The 19,825-nt window shown below is 37.4% G+C and overlaps 2 protein-coding genes across 2 annotated transcripts; one reads left to right on the top strand and one right to left on the bottom strand.

The window, feature by feature from the left end:
• psmc1a (proteasome 26S subunit, ATPase 1a) lies at positions 1-4,586 on the top strand. Its single transcript, XM_043263775.1, has 11 exons — positions 1-134; positions 892-945; positions 1,105-1,201; positions 1,303-1,427; positions 1,635-1,820; positions 2,016-2,144; positions 2,533-2,629; positions 2,709-2,898; positions 3,477-3,628; positions 3,824-3,978; positions 4,314-4,586. The coding sequence occupies exons 1-11, from the start codon at positions 132-134 to the stop codon at positions 4,446-4,448; spliced, it is 1,323 nt and encodes a 440-aa protein (XP_043119710.1). The 5' UTR covers positions 1-131; the 3' UTR covers positions 4,449-4,586.
• A 2,102-nt stretch (positions 4,587-6,688) lies between these two features.
• Positions 6,689-18,997, bottom strand: zranb1b (zinc finger, RAN-binding domain containing 1b). Its single transcript, XM_043263774.1, has 10 exons — positions 18,574-18,997; positions 14,965-15,898; positions 13,329-13,516; positions 13,093-13,246; positions 12,012-12,083; positions 11,245-11,443; positions 10,364-10,484; positions 9,725-9,854; positions 8,095-8,324; positions 6,689-7,082 (listed from the first exon to the last, which is right to left on the bottom strand). Exons 2-10 carry the CDS (start codon positions 15,785-15,787, stop codon positions 6,864-6,866), a joined length of 2,136 nt encoding a protein of 711 aa, XP_043119709.1. The 5' UTR covers positions 15,788-15,898; positions 18,574-18,997; the 3' UTR covers positions 6,689-6,863.
• Between the last annotated feature and the right edge of the window lie 828 nt (positions 18,998-19,825).

Genomic DNA, 19,825 nt, shown 5'->3' on the forward strand with positions numbered 1-19,825 from the left:
ATTTGCGCTGGCAAAGTTATTAAGAATTACTGAAGACGTCAGTCAATGTGCTCTCCTCTCCAGAAGGTGGCGGAGGCGACACACTTGTCTCGATCTGTTAGTGCAGAAGAAGAAATAGACACCAAACGACAATGGTGAGCCAGCATTTTTAACTTATTTTCTTTTTTTAAATAGTTTGTTTTGCCTATTTAATATATGCTTATGAATTTGTGGTTTAGAAATTAATTATGCATATTTTAAATGGTTAGACGTTTGTCTCTATTGCACTGTTTGTTAGACAGAAAAGCAGGAAAGTTCGCTTGTTGTGTTAGCGTTTAATCGAGGCGTTATATAAAAAGAAAATAAATGTATGATTCATAATGGCAACGCGCTATTCTTATTATAGTCACCTATTAATAAAAATTACATGAATGTGTGTGTCATTGTCAAAAACATGCATTATAATGTTCAGGTGTATAACGTTATATGTAAACAAATACGATACGAATTAATTTACAATTTACAAATGTTATTACCTTATTGAATGTAAATAAATCCTTTTGTAGTGTATCTATCATCTCTCTCTCTCTCTCTCACACACACACACACATATATATATATATATATATATATATATATATATATATATATATATATATATATATATATATATATATATATATATATATATATATATATATATATATATATATATATATATATATATATATATATATATATATATATATATATATATATATATATATATATATATATATATATATATATGTATATACACACACACACACACACACACACGTGTGTATATGTGTGTCAAATTCATGAAACAAAAAACTAAATATAATTAGTTCATACATCAGGTTAAATTAATGTTTGATTTTTTTTTTACAGGGTCAAAGTCAGAGTGGAGGACAAGGACCTGGTGGAGGAAAGAAAGATGACAAAGTGAATATTTATCACACACACACACACAAAACTCACTACTATTAAGTAATATAAAAAGAAACAGATGCAAGTCTATGAAGTGGTTGATCTTGGAGAACTTTAGCATTTAAAATGGACAAATTTCTGTCTGATTATTAAATTCTGTGCATTGAATTTCAGGATAAGAAAAAGAAGTACGAGCCTCCCATTCCCACACGAGTTGGGAAAAGGAAGAAGAAAGTAAAGGGACCAGATGCTGCTAGCAAACTCCCTCTGGGTAAAATAAACATTATACCTTTATATCTTTCAAGAGGCTGTTACATAGATAATAGAGATTCATAAAATCCTGAGCTGTCATTGTCTTTTCCTCTTCCTCAGTCACTCCGCACACGCAGTGCAGACTGAAACTCCTCAAACAAGAGAGAATTAAAGACTATCTGCTGATGGAGGAGGAGTTCATCAGGAACCAGGAGCAGATGAAACCCCTGGAGGAGAAACAAGAGGCGAGCACATTTTTAATTTTTTTTTTTTTGTATAATTGATGCTGTTTTTATTTTAAATCAGAAGAACCACAAAAAAACAAGAGGCATTACAGAATATAAATATTTAATGAAAGACAGTAAATCTAGAAAGACAATTCTAGATCCAATCAAGCCCAGTATTTATTGTGATTTGTCTTTTTTTTTTTTTTTTTTTTTTTTTTTTTTCAGGAGGAGAGATCTAAAGTTGATGACCTCAGAGGGACGCCCATGTCCGTGGGAACTCTGGAGGAGATCATTGATGATAATCACGCCATTGTGTCGACGTCAGTGGGATCTGAACATTACGTCAGTATTCTGTCATTTGTAGATAAAGACCTCCTTGAGCCCGGCTGCTCCGTGTTACTGAACCACAAGGTTAGTAAGTTATGAAAAATAACTCAACAGACCCTATAAAACCTGGAAGATAAATAGACACGAATACTGACTGACTTGCTTGACTTTATTTGAATACAAAAGTCCGTTTTATACCTAATTTTTGAACGTTTTTGTTACTTGTCCATGATAACGTTATTAAATTATTGTTTTATTAATTTCTGTAAATGTTTGCAGGTTCATGCGGTAATCGGGGTGCTGATGGATGACACGGATCCTCTGGTGACCGTAATGAAAGTAGAGAAAGCCCCACAGGAAACGTACGCAGACATCGGAGGTCTGGACAGCCAAATTCAAGAGATCAAGGTAATAGATTAGGCACCATAAAATTGATTTAATTTCAGAATTGTTTTTGTATCTTGATTGGTTTTAAAATTAAACATGCATTGTATTCATCAAAATAAATATCTTAATTTCATTTGGTTTTATTTTAATGAATTAATTAAAACAAATAATTTAAATTAACCCTATGAAGTAAATTATATAAAAAATAAATACATTTATTTACATTTCTTATTGGGAGCTTTTCTGATTGTTCTTGATTATGTCACCTGTTTAATTAAATTGAATTCCGAAGCAGATGCAGTTTTTGATAAAATGTGTTCTTTTGAATTACATAAACGGATGATATCCTGCACAATAACATGAATTAATTAACTCTAAGGCATGTTTGACCTTGCATATGTTCATTTAGGAGTCTGTGGAGCTTCCCCTCACACATCCAGAGTATTATGAAGAGATGGGAATAAAGCCACCTAAAGGGGTCATTCTGTACGGTGCACCGGGAACAGGTCAGCCTGAGGGGTCTTAAAACGCATCTGTATCTTGTCTATTTTTTTAGTGTTGATGTTCTGTATTGCCGATGTGCAGGCAAGACTCTTCTGGCAAAAGCGGTGGCGAACCAGACGTCTGCCACCTTCCTGAGGGTAGTGGGCTCAGAGCTTATTCAGAAATACCTGGGTGATGGTCCCAAACTGGTGCGAGAGCTCTTCAGAGTGGCCGAGGAACACGCTCCGTCCATCGTCTTCATAGACGAGATTGACGCTATCGGCACAAAGAGGTGAGCATGAAGGGGTTGGCTCACCAAGGCTGCGTTTAGTTTGACCTAAAATGTTATTTTATAACCGTTTTCTATTTGCGTATATTTAGAAAAGTAATTTATTCCTATGATGCAAAGCTAAGTTTTCAGCATCATTACTCCAGTCCTGAGTCCTGAAACATTTCCTATAATTATCAATATTGAAATCCTAGACTCTTACTGTAGAAGTTTTTTTTTTTATTATTGCCTTTACTGTGAATTTTGAACAGTTAAATTTTTTTTTTGCTGGATAAAATTTTAAATGTAATAAAATTCTATGTTTAAATGTGCATTTTATTACATTATATTTTTTTTTTTTTTTTAACATATTAAATACTATTATTAACACTATATTCACTAATAACATAATTCATTCAACTAACTCTGACAAGCTATATGTATTCTACTATTTATGTATTATTTATATATATATATATATATATATATTATTCCACTATAGAAAATCACATTTATCTGTGGCCTCAGGTGTGTTTATATAAAGTACAGAGTGAATTATTTTTGCTATAAACGGTGGTAAACACTAACATTTGGATGTTCAGGTACGACTCCAATTCAGGAGGAGAGCGTGAGATCCAGAGAACAATGCTGGAGCTGTTAAACCAGTTGGATGGATTTGACTCCCGTGGAGATGTTAAAGTCATCATGGCTACTAATAGGATAGAGACACTTGACCCAGCTCTCATTAGACCAGGTGAATTAGTCGGCTTACCGTGTTTATTTCTGATGTGGGTTTTACATGCTAATTGAATCAAAGTGGACTCACCGGCCAGACGCAAACGTCTGATGTCACAAACACTAGCCTCAGTGTTTCTTTTGTTTTAAAGTGCACATCATTACATTAAAAAAGCGGACTAAAATGAGGCGTTTGTCTTTTGTGATTCCACAGGTAGAATTGATCGTAAGATCGAGTTCCCCCTGCCGGATGAGAAAACCAAGCGCAGAATCTTTCAGATCCACACCAGCAGGATGACGGTGGCAGATGACGTGACTTTGGACGACCTCATCCTGGCTAAAGACGACCTCTCCGGTGCTGACATCAAGGTGGCATCAATAGGCCTTTTAATTAAATAGAATTGGATTGCACGGGAAAACGGCGTCTCGCAGAACACAATGATGTGCTTCACTTGACCCCGTCTGACTAATTTACGATAAACTTAGGTTTAAATGAACATTGTCCCATCATTTACTCGATATACAAATGAAACCAAAGGACGAACTGAAATGATGTAATTTCGAACAAAATCAGGCCAAATGAAGCTTACTTTTTGGAGTTCGTTTTGACTCTAAACACCTTTTGAGCTTCCGTTGGTCCATGGTGGTTATGCAGTCGGCACGGAAGCGACGATAGTTAGTGATTTTGTGTGTTTTTCTTCCAGGCCATTTGCACAGAGGCAGGACTGATGGCTCTGAGGGAACGAAGGATGAAAGTTACGAATGAAGACTTCAAAAAGTCCAAAGAGAACGTCCTGTACAAGAAGCAGGAGGGGACACCGGAGGGGCTGTACCTTTAACATGTCATTATACAGTCTTACACATTTTTTTTTTGTTATATATTAACTCTGATTCCTGACTTTACCCTCTGTTGTCATTTGTGCTCAATGCCAATTAAATATTTCAGTTCCCTGAGTTTCTCAGAGGTCTACCTGTCAGTGGTTTGGGTTTGGACTATTATTTCGTGAAACCTTCCAATCCTATTTTCTACGGATGAACTTAAATTACTACAGAATAATCACAGAGGCCGAAAGTTGATTTCATTGGCTGTAACCTTCACAATTAATTAGATCTTTTCCTATGGCACATTGTGATGCTGTCTGTTATCGGCACACAACATACAAGCTACAGAAGGTTAAGCATGTTAGCTGTGAGACGCGGGGCTGATAATATAACTATTTAGTTTTAGTTATTTTTTTTTATCACTTTTTTTTCAGTTGATGTTTAAACAAAACTTTAGGTGCTAAACAGAGCAGGCCTGGCATTTTATAACTACAGCAAGCTTGTTTCTTGGTTACTTTTTTAATAAAAAAAACAGTCTAAGCTTTCAAATTTTGGGAGTTTTATGATGAAATTAAAACAAATGTCATTTTGATCCTCTTCCTTTTTACTAGTTTTTTTTTCTATCTTTACATCTGAACAAATCTGTCGCAAGGTAGGTTTCATTACAGCCACAGCATGAAATGTTTACACTCTCTTTATAATTTCCCCAGGGTTAGTAATTAAAAAAAAAAAAAGAAAAGCTGTCAGGTTTTGACTTCACACTGTGCATCATTAAAACCTTGATTAATGTTGGCGTTTGTATATTTGTGGAATATTAATTAATGTTGAATATTACGACGCAAGTACCTGTTTGCCTTAAAGGTGTAGTTCACTCAAAAAAAATCGAGAAGGTTTGTGTAACACAAAAGAAGATACTTTGAAGAATGTTTATATATGCTGGTTCCCATCCAAGTCAATGGGGACCAGCAACTGTTTGGTTACCAACATTCTTCAAAAATGAAAATAACTAATTACATTATTGATGTAATAAAAACGTTATAGACATTGACTGGAGAAATATTAGAAATTTGCTCGTATACAAAGAGTATACGAGTTAATGAAGCATACATGCATTGTTTTAGCATCAATAACCTGATGTGTAGTCTAAAAAGTTATAATTTAATAAACAAGGTACAACATCCTTAGACGTAACAAAGCAAACATATGAGCATGTGTAGTTTGTATGTAGGAAATCACACGTTTTGTTTTGTTTCGAAGTTTTATAATAGTTTCATAGTTGGACATTCAAAACACTTAGGTCTTCAATATCACCAAGTTTGGTCTCCACCTTATATATCAAATATACCATAGTGTAGCAGAACTATCACATAATTTAAAAAAAGAAAATAAAACATGTGGATGAGAAACGTGAGAAGGACCGGACACAAATACAGGAGGTGAAAAAGGGGAAAACAAAGCCAGTTAACCGGTTATATTAGCACTGCAAAAACACTCCACAGATCCCTCGTAAAGTTCACTTTGGTCTACATCGAGTCTTTGAATGTGATGACGAGAGTTTCGGAAACCGAGTGAAGAGGAAAAAAAAAAAACGTGCACCGAAACATCTGTGGCGGACATTTTACGAAAGACAAACGACACACACACAAATACACAACTGAAAGAGTGAACGGACCACGTTGAAAACAAAAAAAAAAAAGAGCTGAAATAATGTTCCCTTCCACAAAAGGGCATGAAATCTAACGCTTCTCATCTTTGCAGCGTTCACGTTTGCAGTGCAGTTCGAAGATGGGACGACAAGAGACGACAGCGTGAGTGGAAAAGCATTCATTTCTATGGCTCACAAACTATTATTCAGATAAATACAGAAAATCTGTTAGAAATCGAGTTAAAATGTCCTCTTGCGTTCTCCTCGTAACGACCGGGTGAGGAACGACGGCTCCGTTTCGAAAAGCAGTCGCCGAAAGTCATACGTGCGATTCGTAGATGATGCTCGTTTTCAAACGCGTTGTAGTGAATTATGTTTTAGTAATCTCAGTCTAGTCACGCTACACAAATAGAAATAGACATCTGCGTCGGTTCTCTCACAAACCCAACCTGGCGTTTTAAAAAGGGTGCTTAAATTGTTGCAATTCACCTATTTAAATATACTTTCCTCTAGTATTCCTTCCTCTTCTTAAAATCACTACAAGCATCGCAACAGCAAATTAAAAACGACACAAACGAAAGCAAAGAACGTACTCCGTAAAGACCAATACAATCATGATTGCATTCCTTTATTTCGCAACAAACCCAAATTAATTAGGGAGAAAAACCAAGGAGGAAAGCTCGGGTTTGTCGTTCGGTCGGGGCTAGAGGCGCGTGTTTGTTTGTTTGTGTGTCGGGGGGGGGACGACGACGCAAAAGGGCCGCGTTGTAGTGTCAAGTAACGCTCTTCACTCGTCCTCGTCCTCCTCTTCCTCTTCTCCGTCGGAGAGAGTCGGGCAAGCGGCGAGCTGCCGGTAACCGTCCAGCCACTTCTCCACCATCTGAGTGACAAGCGGGTGGTTCCGCCTCCTGGAGCTCTTCTGCATGGCCACCAGAACCCCGCCCTCCGTGACGCAGCAGTCCATCCACTGCCGCAGCATCCGCTCCTGCTGCTCCTCCGTCCCCATCTGGCCAATCGCAGAACGCGTCAAGGTACAGCAACCACAGCGGATTACAAAAACGCGCATTTTGCACCGAGCACAGAGCAAGCAAAACAGTTTACTATTACTTTCTTTCTTTCTTGGTGTAGTACTTCAAAAGAAATATTCAGATTATAGAATGAATTGTTTCGCACTAGAAAGTAGATTATTGATTTGTTAAGGCAAGACATTGTAGGCATTGTTCTGGTCAATTTTAAGATTTTGGGCTCTTTCTGACTAGTGGAAAAAAAACATCCAAAATATAATTTTTTTTTCCCTATGTGGATTTAAATGCTACTTTGGTAATACTAATATTTTGAATTTAACTTCATTTTTATTTTTATATTTCACAGCTTCCTTATTTATTCATTTTTTTGGTAGGATTTTACAATGAGGTTCAATTTGTTGACATTATTTAACAATGCAAAATTATTTCAAAACATGTATTAATCTTATCAACGTCGATTTCAACATTTAAAATCAGAAGTATCTATTCATGTTTATTTATTGGACCTGATGTTTATATTGTTGCACCAGCAAAAAACGGTTGTATTTTTAATAACTAACGTTAAGTAAGATTAATTACTAAAGATTAAGACTGATTACTTAATATATAGTTAATAATAGTTTATAAATTAGTTAATACGTTTTTTTTTTATGTGTCTGTATAGTTTATATACATTTTTATTTCAGTTTTAGTCATTTTAGTATATGAAGTTACTCTAAAATAAGAAACATTGGCCAACTAAATTAATAAAAATAAAATAAAATAATGATAATTATTACATTAAATATTTATGCAAAGTAACAAAACATTTTTTATACATATGTTTTAGTTAAATATTTTACCTTATTCACCGGTGAAGTCTAAAAAGGGGTACAAAACGACCCAGCCTCCACACAAAATAAAGTTTTTACATTTTTTTTCTCCACAATGCAAATTCAGCTGTAGTGTAAACAGGCCCTCAGAAATATTAGATGTCACCAGAGCTGTTCTCACCTCTTGTGCTGACAGAAAGTGAATGTGCAACAGCTTTCGTTCGCTGTCAACCAGCGGCAAGAAAGTGACCGTGACATCGTCGTCCGTGTTCAAGTTGGCGCCCGCGCCTCGATTATCGTAGCCATCGTTCTCCATGGCGACCAAGGCGGAAAAGTGTCCTCGCGTATAACCCAGGGCAATAGGGCTCTTCCAGCAGAAACTCTGCTCCCATAACAGAGGCAGGTATACACCTACAAGATAACGGCCAAAGCAAACAGTAATTACAGAAACTCTGTGTGACTGACCCTAAAAACCAACACTGTGTTTGAAGTCAGCAGAGTGTTGACAGAGATATATGGATTGTTTCTGCTGGCAATAACAGCCTGTCAGCGGCAGATATAATAGATCACACATTTCTCGGGCAACGTGGCCAAACAGCTCAGAGAATAATGCTAATGTGCTTACACTAATCGTCGCTGTAAATACTGATAAAATTAATATGATCGTCAGATATGTGCAGCGACAAGCTCTTTATAATTAAATCAAGTCAATTATTGAGAGAAGATTTGAGCCATTTAACTTTTTGTAGCTGACAACTGCATTTATTTTTACACCTATCGGTCTAAAACAGATGGATAATACACATATTAAGTTTTTTTTTTTTTCTAAGTAAACCTTCCTTGCATATAAATGTATGAAATGTCAATGTATAAATTATATATAACATTTTTATTTATATCTACACACTACCACTCAAAAGGATTTTTTTTTTTATTATTTTTGCAATTATGTGGTCGAAAATATAGTGTATTATTACATAAAACAAAAAAAAAAAATTGTGGAAATGATTAGGGTGACTAAAAAGTTCAAAAGAGCAGCATTAAAAAAATAAAAAAATAATTCTTTACAATAATTCTCTGTTTAACGCCATGCCAGCATCAAGGCTATTTTCATGGAGACATCTGAATATAATATTCAAGGAATACAATTAACAAAACGTTTCATTTCAGATATGCACAAAAATTCAAAAATACATTCAGGTGATTCATTTTTAAATAAATCAGTTGGACACACCTCTAAATAAAATGGTTGTCTATTAAAAACAGTCCAAAATGATGTTTTACAGTCCATGTGTAAATCTTGTATGACCTAAAAGACACCTTGTAATACAACATGGTTATACCTAGATTTAAAATGAGTAAATATACATTTATTTATTATATATGTGTGTGTGCATGAAATATTAGAATATAAATATAGAATATAAATATATATGAATTGTATTATATATATATATATATATATATATATATATATATATATATATATATATATATATATATATATATATACACACACATAATAAATATACATAATACACATACTTCTATAATGCAAACTAAAATGTTTTTTAACGCGATTGTTTGACAGCATATAAATAAAATACAATAGAACTTACCTAGCGGGTTAACTAGTAATGTAATATATCTGTTTTTATCTATTCTGTCTATAGATTGTGATCATAGTCAAATCTGTCCTTCTAGATAAGAGAAACAGCCATTGCAAAAAGAGCAAACCAAATAAAACGGGAAATAGCTATACACTAGCATAGCGCATGTTTATACAAAAAATAAATAAATATCCCACTAACCCTGAAAGCGCGTGTATCCCAGCGTCTCTCCTCTGAAGCTCTTGTAATATTTCACACCATACACTATGATAGGCCTCCGAAGGATGTGCGCCAGGACAAAGACGTGCGTCTGCTCTAAACTCGCACCCGGCTGCAGGAAGACGATACAAGAACAGAGAGAGCCACAGTAACATGTTAAAACAGCTCACTAGGAAAACCTCAACGCTAGGTTTCCCAAACGCATCTCAACATTTCATTATAAAAAATGACTCAACATGAAACAGCATATGCGACTCATTTTACTTTCAAAATTTGACATTGACATCCAGTGATCCACTCAATGCAGCCAAAAAAAGAAAGGCTGTTTAGAGTCGGAGTAAATGGTTACTTCTCGATGAAAGCATACAAAGAAAATATTCGCAATAAGAAAAACGTGTCTTCTGAGAGTAGAGTTTCGATGCCATGTTGACATAAAACGGTCAAAATCGTCCATAGGTCTGTACGGAAACAAGCAGCTAATGGAAACCGTGCTGTAAAAAGTGCCCGCCGTTGAGCCCTCATCCTCTCGGGTGGGAAGCGCGTCTGCGTGCGTGTTTCTGGATGAGTCAACCGCAGTGGGTAGGTGGTGAAATGCGAACGTTCTCTCATCTGGTTGCTTACCTGACTGGCTAATGACAGGATGAAGGCCCAGTCCTCCTGCCACTGCTCCTCCCGCAGAGAGAAATGCAAACCAAAGCTCTGGGAATACCACGACTCCCACTCTTTCCAGCGCGTGTAGAACCTGGAAAACGCATGCGAAAGCACAGATGCAATTACACTGATGCGAGGAAACCCAGACGCGATTAAGCAAAGATAACAACGGTGATCTGCTGAAGAAAACGTACGGTGCCTCCCTCGCTAAACAACACTAGGGTGTTCTGGGTGGTTAACCTGACTCATTACAATTAACTAAAACTGCAGGTTTTTTAAATGGTTATTTTTATGACCTTTTTAAGACCAAGTAAGGAAAATGTAAAGAAATGAACTGAATTGCATTGAAAACTTCTGCCACAGTATTTGTGTTTTCTTTTACAGTTCAAACATCTAAAGATTGTTCAAATAATGATGCATCTGCTTAAAAACAAAAGAACTGGTTTACTTTAGTTTCAGTGAAAATTGATCGAAGCAAGTTTAATGTAAAAAAGAAAAAAAAAAGAATACCTGCCAAAGGCCTAAGACAAATTAACTTAACTCAAAAGGGAAAAAGTTTGCACACCGCACTGAAAGCTACTCGTTAAAACTCCTTTCGATTTGTTCAGTTTCTCAATAACAAGACATCTTATATTTAATTTGCATATCGTGTGTGTGTGTGTGTGTGTGTGTGTGTGTGTGTGTGTGTGTGTGTGTGTGTGTGTGTGTGTGTGTGTGTGTGTATATATATATATATATATATATATATATGAACATATATAAATGAATGAATGAACATGAATATCCAGAATCTAAATACTCTTATATATTTTTTTAAATTCTTGTGTTATTCCATTAATGTCCGGTCTTACCAGTGAGAGCAGTCGTGCAAGCTATCATTGAGACTTTTTCTGAGGACAGAGTCTTTGTCGTAAATGCCCCACGTGGCCTGTAACACTGAATCTAGAAGGCAGTCTCCAGCGGTCCGGTTCCACAGAGCGTACAGCCGGCTGTCCAGACGCGTGCCCAGCTCCAGAGACCAGTTAATGATGGGAGACTCCTCTTCCAGCTCTGAGAAATCAGAAGAAATCAGTTTCTCAATCTACATCCAGTGAAAAATGCTGTTACTGCTAGCTGCACGCTGCTCTTCAGGGATGCAACGGAAATAGACCAGCATTTTCTAGATCAGATTCTTCTCAACTGGTGGGTCACGACCCAAAAACAGGCCACGGATTTGTTCATGCAAATAACAAAATTCAACTAACTGTATAATTAGGGTAAAAAAAAACTGATTCATTTTTAAAAGGTGGGAGAAAATGCCTCCCGTGTCTTTTGATGCTGATTTCAAAAGCGGTGGCCCTAAACTTGATACAGTTTTACCCGGTAACTTGGTAGAAGGTTGTTATATTAGATGTAAACGTGAACGGGTTGAGTGACATTTTCCAAAACTAACAAAACAATTACGCAAGGTAAAAGAAATTACAACCCATATGCATTAAATACAGGTTTACCTGCAAACAGGGCCAATCTCGTGCCGACCACAGTTTACCATCAAAACAACCACTGTCCTGAAGTAAAACTACTTTTTTTATGCGCTGGCCATTATTTTCTGCTTTAAAGTATAATAAAGTCACTTTACCTTTTTGTACATCTCGATCCAGGACCTCGTCGAACAGCTTTTCTTGAACATTTGGGGGAAGGTCTTCAATATCTACAGAACAAAAACGTGGTACACATTATGGATTGATGTGGACATGATGTATACTCACTTTCATAAAGGTTATAGTTAACTAAAATAATAATAATAATAATAAAAAAAAAGGGTTTATCATTAACTGATATAATATGAATACAAAAAAACCCACAATGGTAATTAAAGTGCTTTACATAAAATTAAATAAAATAATCCTAAAAAAAAAAAAAAAAAAAAAAACACCTTGAGAAAACAAATAATTAGTTTTTCATTTTTAGTTTAGGTTAATTTCAGTTTAACTTGACACCAAAACAACTAAAACTGTATTAGATTAATAAAAAAGATTTATACAGATATGTAAAAAATATATATAAAAGTGACAGTTTTAACCTAAATTAAAATAAAAACATATAATATAAAATATAATTATAAACTAATTAATAATAACAAAAAAAAAATCATATAAAAACTTTTTTTGCTTTTTTATTATGCTTTTATTTATTGGTTGCACCAATAATGATGTATTCAATTATTTTCTGATATTTTATGTTGTCTGTTACATTTTGTGTCAAGGTGTACTTGATTCATATTTAATGATGTTTTACTTTTTTTCATATTTCATGATGTTTTACATAGGACTTATTTGACGTGAAAATCACATTTCATTCTTACATGAAAACATGCCATTTATGCGCTTACACTTATAAGTTATTATACTTTTACGCCAAGATTTTGTGGTTTATTTAATCATATATTTAATTATAATGCGAAACTAAATTGCAATGTTTTTGGTAGCAAAAAACCTTGTTTAACATCTTAACTGTATTTTAAGAGTTCTTATTTAAGTACCATCAGTATTTTCTTTTTAATTGTGGTTTATTTCATTTCAAGAAACAGAAATAGTTTTACGGTTTCGGTTGGAGCTGACTTAAATAACCCTGTCTGAAATACCACAGACAATCGGTCCACTCAGAACAGGCCGTGGTCTGAATACGTGAGACCCTGTGGCTGGAGGGGAAGTGATCACCTGCTGGTAATGTGAAGGTGACGAGGTCAGTGAAGAAGTAACAGGGAAACTCCCCTTTACGTCTGTGAAGTGCTGCCGCCACTTCTCTGCGGATCTGTTCCGTCAGCTCAGGACACACCAGAGCCGGTATGCACTTCGCCGTCTGCTGGGACACCTGGAATACAGTGGCGAACACAATTTTACAGTAACACGCAGCGGGACGAATTCTCTCTTCTTACGCGTGTGAAGGCTCTGACCTCCGTGAGCAGCACCGCGAGCATGTCCTGTCTTTGGAAGCGGATGGCCAGATGCACCAGAGTGAAGCCAGCGTCGAACGCGGACGGGCGGTTGAGAATCCGCACCTCGTCTGCGGTCAGCTGACGCGCGATGTCTCCGCCGGACGACTTGTACGCCTCCACGGCGGCCAGATCTCCCTCCACTACACCTGATGAGGCACACGTCACACATGAGCGGGCTGACTTCCTCTCCACAGCTCTTTGAAGTCGCAGTATGTATTTGTGATTCAAATCTCCGTCGGAGCTATAGGTATTTCCCCGTGCTTTAGAGATCAATGATTTCATACTGCGACGCAGGAAAGCAGATCGCTAGCCGAAGCGTTCCCTAGTTGCAAAGCCCACGGGACAAAATCTGTCAGTTTGCATCAAACCACGCGCATGCCAACCGTCTCCCACAGGCTCAGCGATGGAAAATAAAGGTTTGACAGCAGCCAATATCAAAAGATTCGGCTTTATATTTTATTTTCACGCCGCGGTAAAACATGCCTATCAAACAGCGAGCCAAAGGGAAAAGATATTGTATCAAAAACGACGTGCACACTTAAAAGTCACAGGCGATCATTTACAAACACTTTACAAAAAGGTCAACTACATTAGTTATGGAAATACTTAAGATGATTCAATAATCACAGTTATTATTTAGCTATTTTTTTAAGTTCTATGTTAACAGCATTAGTTAACGCATTAATATGACAATTTTCTATTAAATTCTGTATTCTATAATATATAATATATTTCTCATCGTTCATTTCTAATTGGATTATTGTTCAGAAATGTGATCTTGTTGTAAAGTGTTACCATAATATCAATTAATTTATTGAAGTTTATAAAAAAATATTAGGTATAAGTGCACTTCTGTTCGAAAGCTTAGGGGTTTGACTTATAAATTAATGCTTTTTAATTTATTCAGCAAGGACACATTAAATTGATTAAAGTAACAGTAAATATTTATAACATTACAAGAGATTTTAGATAAATGCTGTTCTTTTAAACTACTGTAACTGAAAAGCGTATCACTAAAAATATCACTAAAATAATAAGCAACAGGACTGTTTGTAACGTTGAAAATAATTAGAAATGCTTCTTCAGCAAATCGGCATATTAGAATGATATCTGAAGCATCATGCGATACTGAAGTAAAGATTCAGCTTTGCGTCACACAAAATTTCAAAATACACTACATAGAAAACAACTGTATTATTAAATTCTTAAAACATTATTCTTTTTTGCTATTTTTCGGCTCAAACAGCCCCGGCAGCGTATGAAGCAAAACCTTTCACAAGATGTTTGCTAGGTTTAACGCGATAAATAAAAAGAACTAAAAGTATTGCGTTCGTAGTTAATGGGATGAATACACTCTGCTTCCGACTTCATGCATCCACAAAAAAAAATAAAATAAAAATCGCCAAACGCCAGCTGACTAAAAGTCGTTAAGCAAAACTGATGTGAAGTAAGCGAGGAGAAAGGCTCCTGCAGCATCCGAGTGCAGATATTACAGCCACTCGATCGAATGCAATGGCATTTTCAAAATGCATTTTAAGCGTCCAGATACATTTGGGAGAAACTGTATCTGGCACTAATGGGGTTCGTTTCTCACCGGCGCAGGCGTTCAGGAAGAGCCAGTCGCTTCTCCGCATCCTGTTCCGGATCTGTTTGAGTTTTTTAAAGTCCGCCTCCTGCTCGTTATCGCTGCCCACCGCCCCCGACGCCAGCTCGATCTTCACCTCCGCCTGCCCTTTACACGTAGGCGGAGAGAGCTTCCTCGGCCTGCCCCGGCTCACCCCCCCTCCCCCCGCTGTCCTCAGGTTGTCCCGCTCCTGCTCGTTCACTATCGACGGGGACGTGGCGCTCTCCGCCTCCGAATCCTGCTGAGGCGCCTCGGGCGAGCCGCTCGGTTTCGGGTGGTCGCAAACCACGCACCTCAGGCTCTTCGGCCAGTTCTCGTAGGTGCAAGCCGAGCACGGCCAGCGCTGCGCGTGCATGTTGAGCCGGTTCCGGTCGTTGTACTCCTCGCACGGGTCCGACGCGACGGGGGTCGTCCTGGGCCCCGAGTCCGAGGTCTGCGGGGCTTCGGAGGGGCTGAGCGGGGCGTGTTGGGAGCCCTGCTGCCTCTGACTGAGGCACTGCGTGCAGCGGATCGCGCGGGGCCAGTTCAGATAGGTGCACATGTGGCAGGACCATTTGCTGCTGGTCTCGGGCAGCTCGTCGGCGATCCGCACCCGGGGGCGGGCGCTGGAGTCGGGGCAGATGAGCTGGGTGCTGCAGAGCTGCGGGTCGAGGCTGGAGCTGCTCTTGAAGGGTTCCTCGGTGATGATGGGCGCGTTGTGCCTTTGGGCCCGACACATGGTGCATTTGATGGCGGACGGCCAGTTCTCGTAGGTGCAGTACTCGCAGCTCCACTTCAAGCCAAAATCTGTCATCCTCGCTCGCGCCGGTCACCGCAGCTGATCGCCCCCCCTCCCTCCCGCCCGCCGGTCCTCCGTTCTTCACCTGCTTTCACTCGCTCACGCTCACAGCGCCTCCAGCTTCTCCTGCAATGGTCACACACAGGCAAAGTTTAGTTGCTGGGGGAAGAGCTACGCTAGGATTTATATGAAAGAATGTTGACATAAAGTGGGATCCAAAAGTCTCTTTAGATAAAAAAAATACTCTAAACAATTTCGATTTGTCATTAGACATATATTAATATAAATCTAGTGTGTTTAAAATATGTAATGCATAAAAAAAGTACATTTTTTTTTATCTAGCAATCATTAATCTGATCAAAGGTGACAGTGAATACTTTTACATTGTTAAAAATTCAGTTTTTCTCAAGTATATTTTTTAAAATGCACCTAAAATGACAGTTAAGACATTTATAATGTTGCAAAAATACATATTTATAAATAACTGGTTTCTTTCTTTCTAGTCATCAGTCCTGAAAAAAAAGTGCATCACGGTTTCCACAAAAATATTAAGCAGCACGACTGTTTAACGATGAATGTTTCTTGAGCAGCACATCAGCATATTATAATGTTTTCTGAAAGATCACGAATGTAATAACGCTGAAAATTCAGCCTCGCATCACAGGAATAAATTGCATTTTTTTTAAAAAATGCGTTCAAATCGAAAATAGTTTAATTGAAATAATATTTTACAATACTACTCTTTTTACTTTAATTGTATCGACCCAAGTTAACTTAACTTTGATTGAATTTTAGAACACTATTTTGCTTGTCCCCTTTCGCTGTAATTTGATTTAATCCACAAGTTGAGGAAAACCCCGATGCTTCCTGTAACGCAGCAAGGTTTGAGAATGTTCCAAGGGCATCTTGTGCTTCAATGAACCTTTTGTACAAAGGACTAACATGGTCGATGTCACAAATTTGCTTACATTTGATTAGTGACCTAGAAATAGTGCAGGCTATTTTTACATTTACTATTCCCTTTAATTGTCAAAATCCTAAATTTCAGATTTTCAGTGTGACCCTGATTTTTCTGGATGCCACTGTAATGCATCCTCTTACAATTTAATGCAATCATTTTTCGCTTAAACACAAAAATGACGCCAATCAATGCACTGCGGTTTACTTTTTTACCGGCTTTGACTATCTTTAAATTCCCCCGTACTTAATGACGACAAAAAAGCTCACTTTTTCAAGGGTTGGCGAAATAAACAAAGCATTGAAATCAGCACAAATCAAATGTTTCCTGATGGCGTGAGGGGCAGTGTATGTATATTCTGTGCTTTTCTCCGTGTCTCTTCACACAGCAACACATTTCGCGCTCTCCGTGAATGATCTTAATCTTTCCATTTGCCACTGCAATAAAAAAAAAAAAAAAGAAGCACAATACAATTTATTCTGAAAGGCTTTTTAAGCCAGAAGTTGTTCAGGACTCTGGATTATTCCTGACGGTCCAAACAGGTGGGCAACGACAAGAGCTGAATCCAGCTCACTGGGGCAAACGGTCACATCCTTTGACCTACATTCCTACGCTCTCATTTGGTTATTGGACTAGATTTTGGTTATTAACATTTGTTTAAAAAAAGAGACGATTTTTTTCACGATGGCCTAGATTTCCCTGAATATGGTGGTAACATGGTACAGTCATGTTATATAGACGTTAATAGTGTGGTACTGAATGATTCACATACACGTACCACAGAATTTACATTTCATGTTAATAATTTCACTATATACTGTACAGTGTAATATATATATATACACATATACATACATGCATGCATATATACATATATATATATATATATACACACACACACATATATAAACATATATATAATGTATATATATATATATATATATATATATATATATATATATATGTGTGTGTGTGTGTGTGTATATATATATATATATATATATATACACACACATAATATATATACATATATACACACACACACATATAGATATAGATAGAACCAAACCAGTTTCAGATAACAAAATAATGAATAATCAAAAACAAACCATTACATGTACTGTAGTTTGGCTTTTTATATTTTGGTACACATATATGATAACTGACCGCTGATACTATTGTTCTAATTCCTCATATTTGATCTCGAAAACATAACAACGTTAAAATATAGGTTTTGCCTCACGAAGGGGTCATAATCCGTCCGTTCGGACGGCGAGCTGTCAGGCTGCCCGGCGCGCACTTGACACCGCAAAAACGCCGTTCAGCTATCTCGGTAGGTTTCGACATACCTCTTCTTACGCGACTGGAAACCGGACTATAACGGTGAGAGGAGTTTTTTTCTATAACGGGCGCTGGAAATGGAATGCGAGAAGCATTTCCGCCGCAGCAGCGTTTAAAGTTCAAATGTATACAGCTCGAATGTATCCAGCACGAACTCCGCGCGGATACACTGTAAACACTCTCGGCTCGCTTCGGAATTCCTCACCAAGGTGTCGATTTTACCCGAACTACAACAACACCATAAAAGAGCTCAGATGTTTGCGTCCGCACTGTAAATAAACACAAACAGCTACTTCGGCGCAGACGGTACGCTGCCTATTGACATTTTCACTTCCTTAAATTGCGAGTGAATATCAAAATAAATACGCGAATGCGTATTTCAAAAGAGCACGCGCGTGCATTTTGGGAAACTAAAAAAAATAAATAAGGTGCGTTAATTTACCCTGTTGCATATACTGTTACAGTGATTTTTTTTAACCCACAGAAATATCGAGGCCCTTACCTGTCTTTGCCCTCCACGCTTCAGTTTGCAAACACTACCGTTCCCGAGTTCGCCCTTCTGCAAACCGAGCGTCTGTCTTACTGAAACCCAATCCGATCGGGTCCAAATCCAGCTCAGCACCGACAATCTACCGCGACAGCAGAGCGATCCTGCGGCCGAACACCCATGTTATTTCTCCCCCTTCCTCTGAAACCCCAAGCACCACCGCGATCTTCGGTTCAAAGCGGGTTTTAGTGGGTTTTAAATACCGGAATTCCCATTTCTGTTGCCGATGTGACTGGCTCTAATGGCGGCGGCACAGGAGCGGGGGGTAAACCAAAATAAACCTACTCCGGAGATACTGGTAGGAGGGATATCACCTGGATCAGCGGGCACATATGATTGGCTCTCGCTCCGTAAACACCGTGGAAACCAATGAGGGCGCATTTCTTTCGTTAAAGGGCTTCACGGCATACTTCCTTCACAAGCAATAACAATCAGGAAACCGGAGCTCTTCGTCGCCATGTTGGCTCTAAGAGTATCAAGGAGGGAATATTAGGTTTCGCTCTGGAGTTGAGCCAAAATGGAGTGTGTTTCGTGTGTTCGGCTCCACTGCCAAGGCCAGGGGGATGATGTCATCGTTTCAGAAAGATCTACCGCAGCATCATCTGCAGTGACATAAGGGCAGTTTTTCAATGAAAACAAAAATAAAAGAGTTGACAATATAGCTCCAGGGCCGTTAGATTGTTCTGCGTGTAGCTCTTTTATGTCAAAACAATAAATGAAAGGCCCAGTGGCTGGTTTTAGCTGAACAGTTAGTTTAATGTACTAATTTATTTAGTAGACTTTTTTTTTTTAATTATTATTGCTTATCAGTGTATTCGTTTTATAAAGTCAACACTGGTTAGAAAAAAATATATAATTTCTTCCTACATTATTTTAATATTTTTCAATACATTTTTGTTATTTATTTATTTATTTATTTATTTTTATAAAAAAGTAACTTTAGATTATACATAATTGCTAATACTAAAAATTTTTGGCAGCTGATTTTCTTGTTTTGATCAATTAAGCAGAACAGACAAATACCGTAAATAGCCTGTTTAGTTGCATCAGAAGTAAAGCGCAACTTTGTCGCCATCCAGTGGTTTCATAAACTAATGCAAACGTTTGATGAGACACAAGTTTGCTTTAAATCTAAATAAAAATGGAATCTGAGAATCAACAGTAAAACAAAATTATATTTACATTGTTACTACATGTACATATATTT

This window comes from Puntigrus tetrazona, chromosome 17, assembly GCF_018831695.1.
Source record: "Puntigrus tetrazona isolate hp1 chromosome 17, ASM1883169v1, whole genome shotgun sequence".
In the NCBI taxonomy this organism is placed as follows: Eukaryota; Metazoa; Chordata; class Actinopteri; order Cypriniformes; family Cyprinidae; genus Puntigrus; species Puntigrus tetrazona.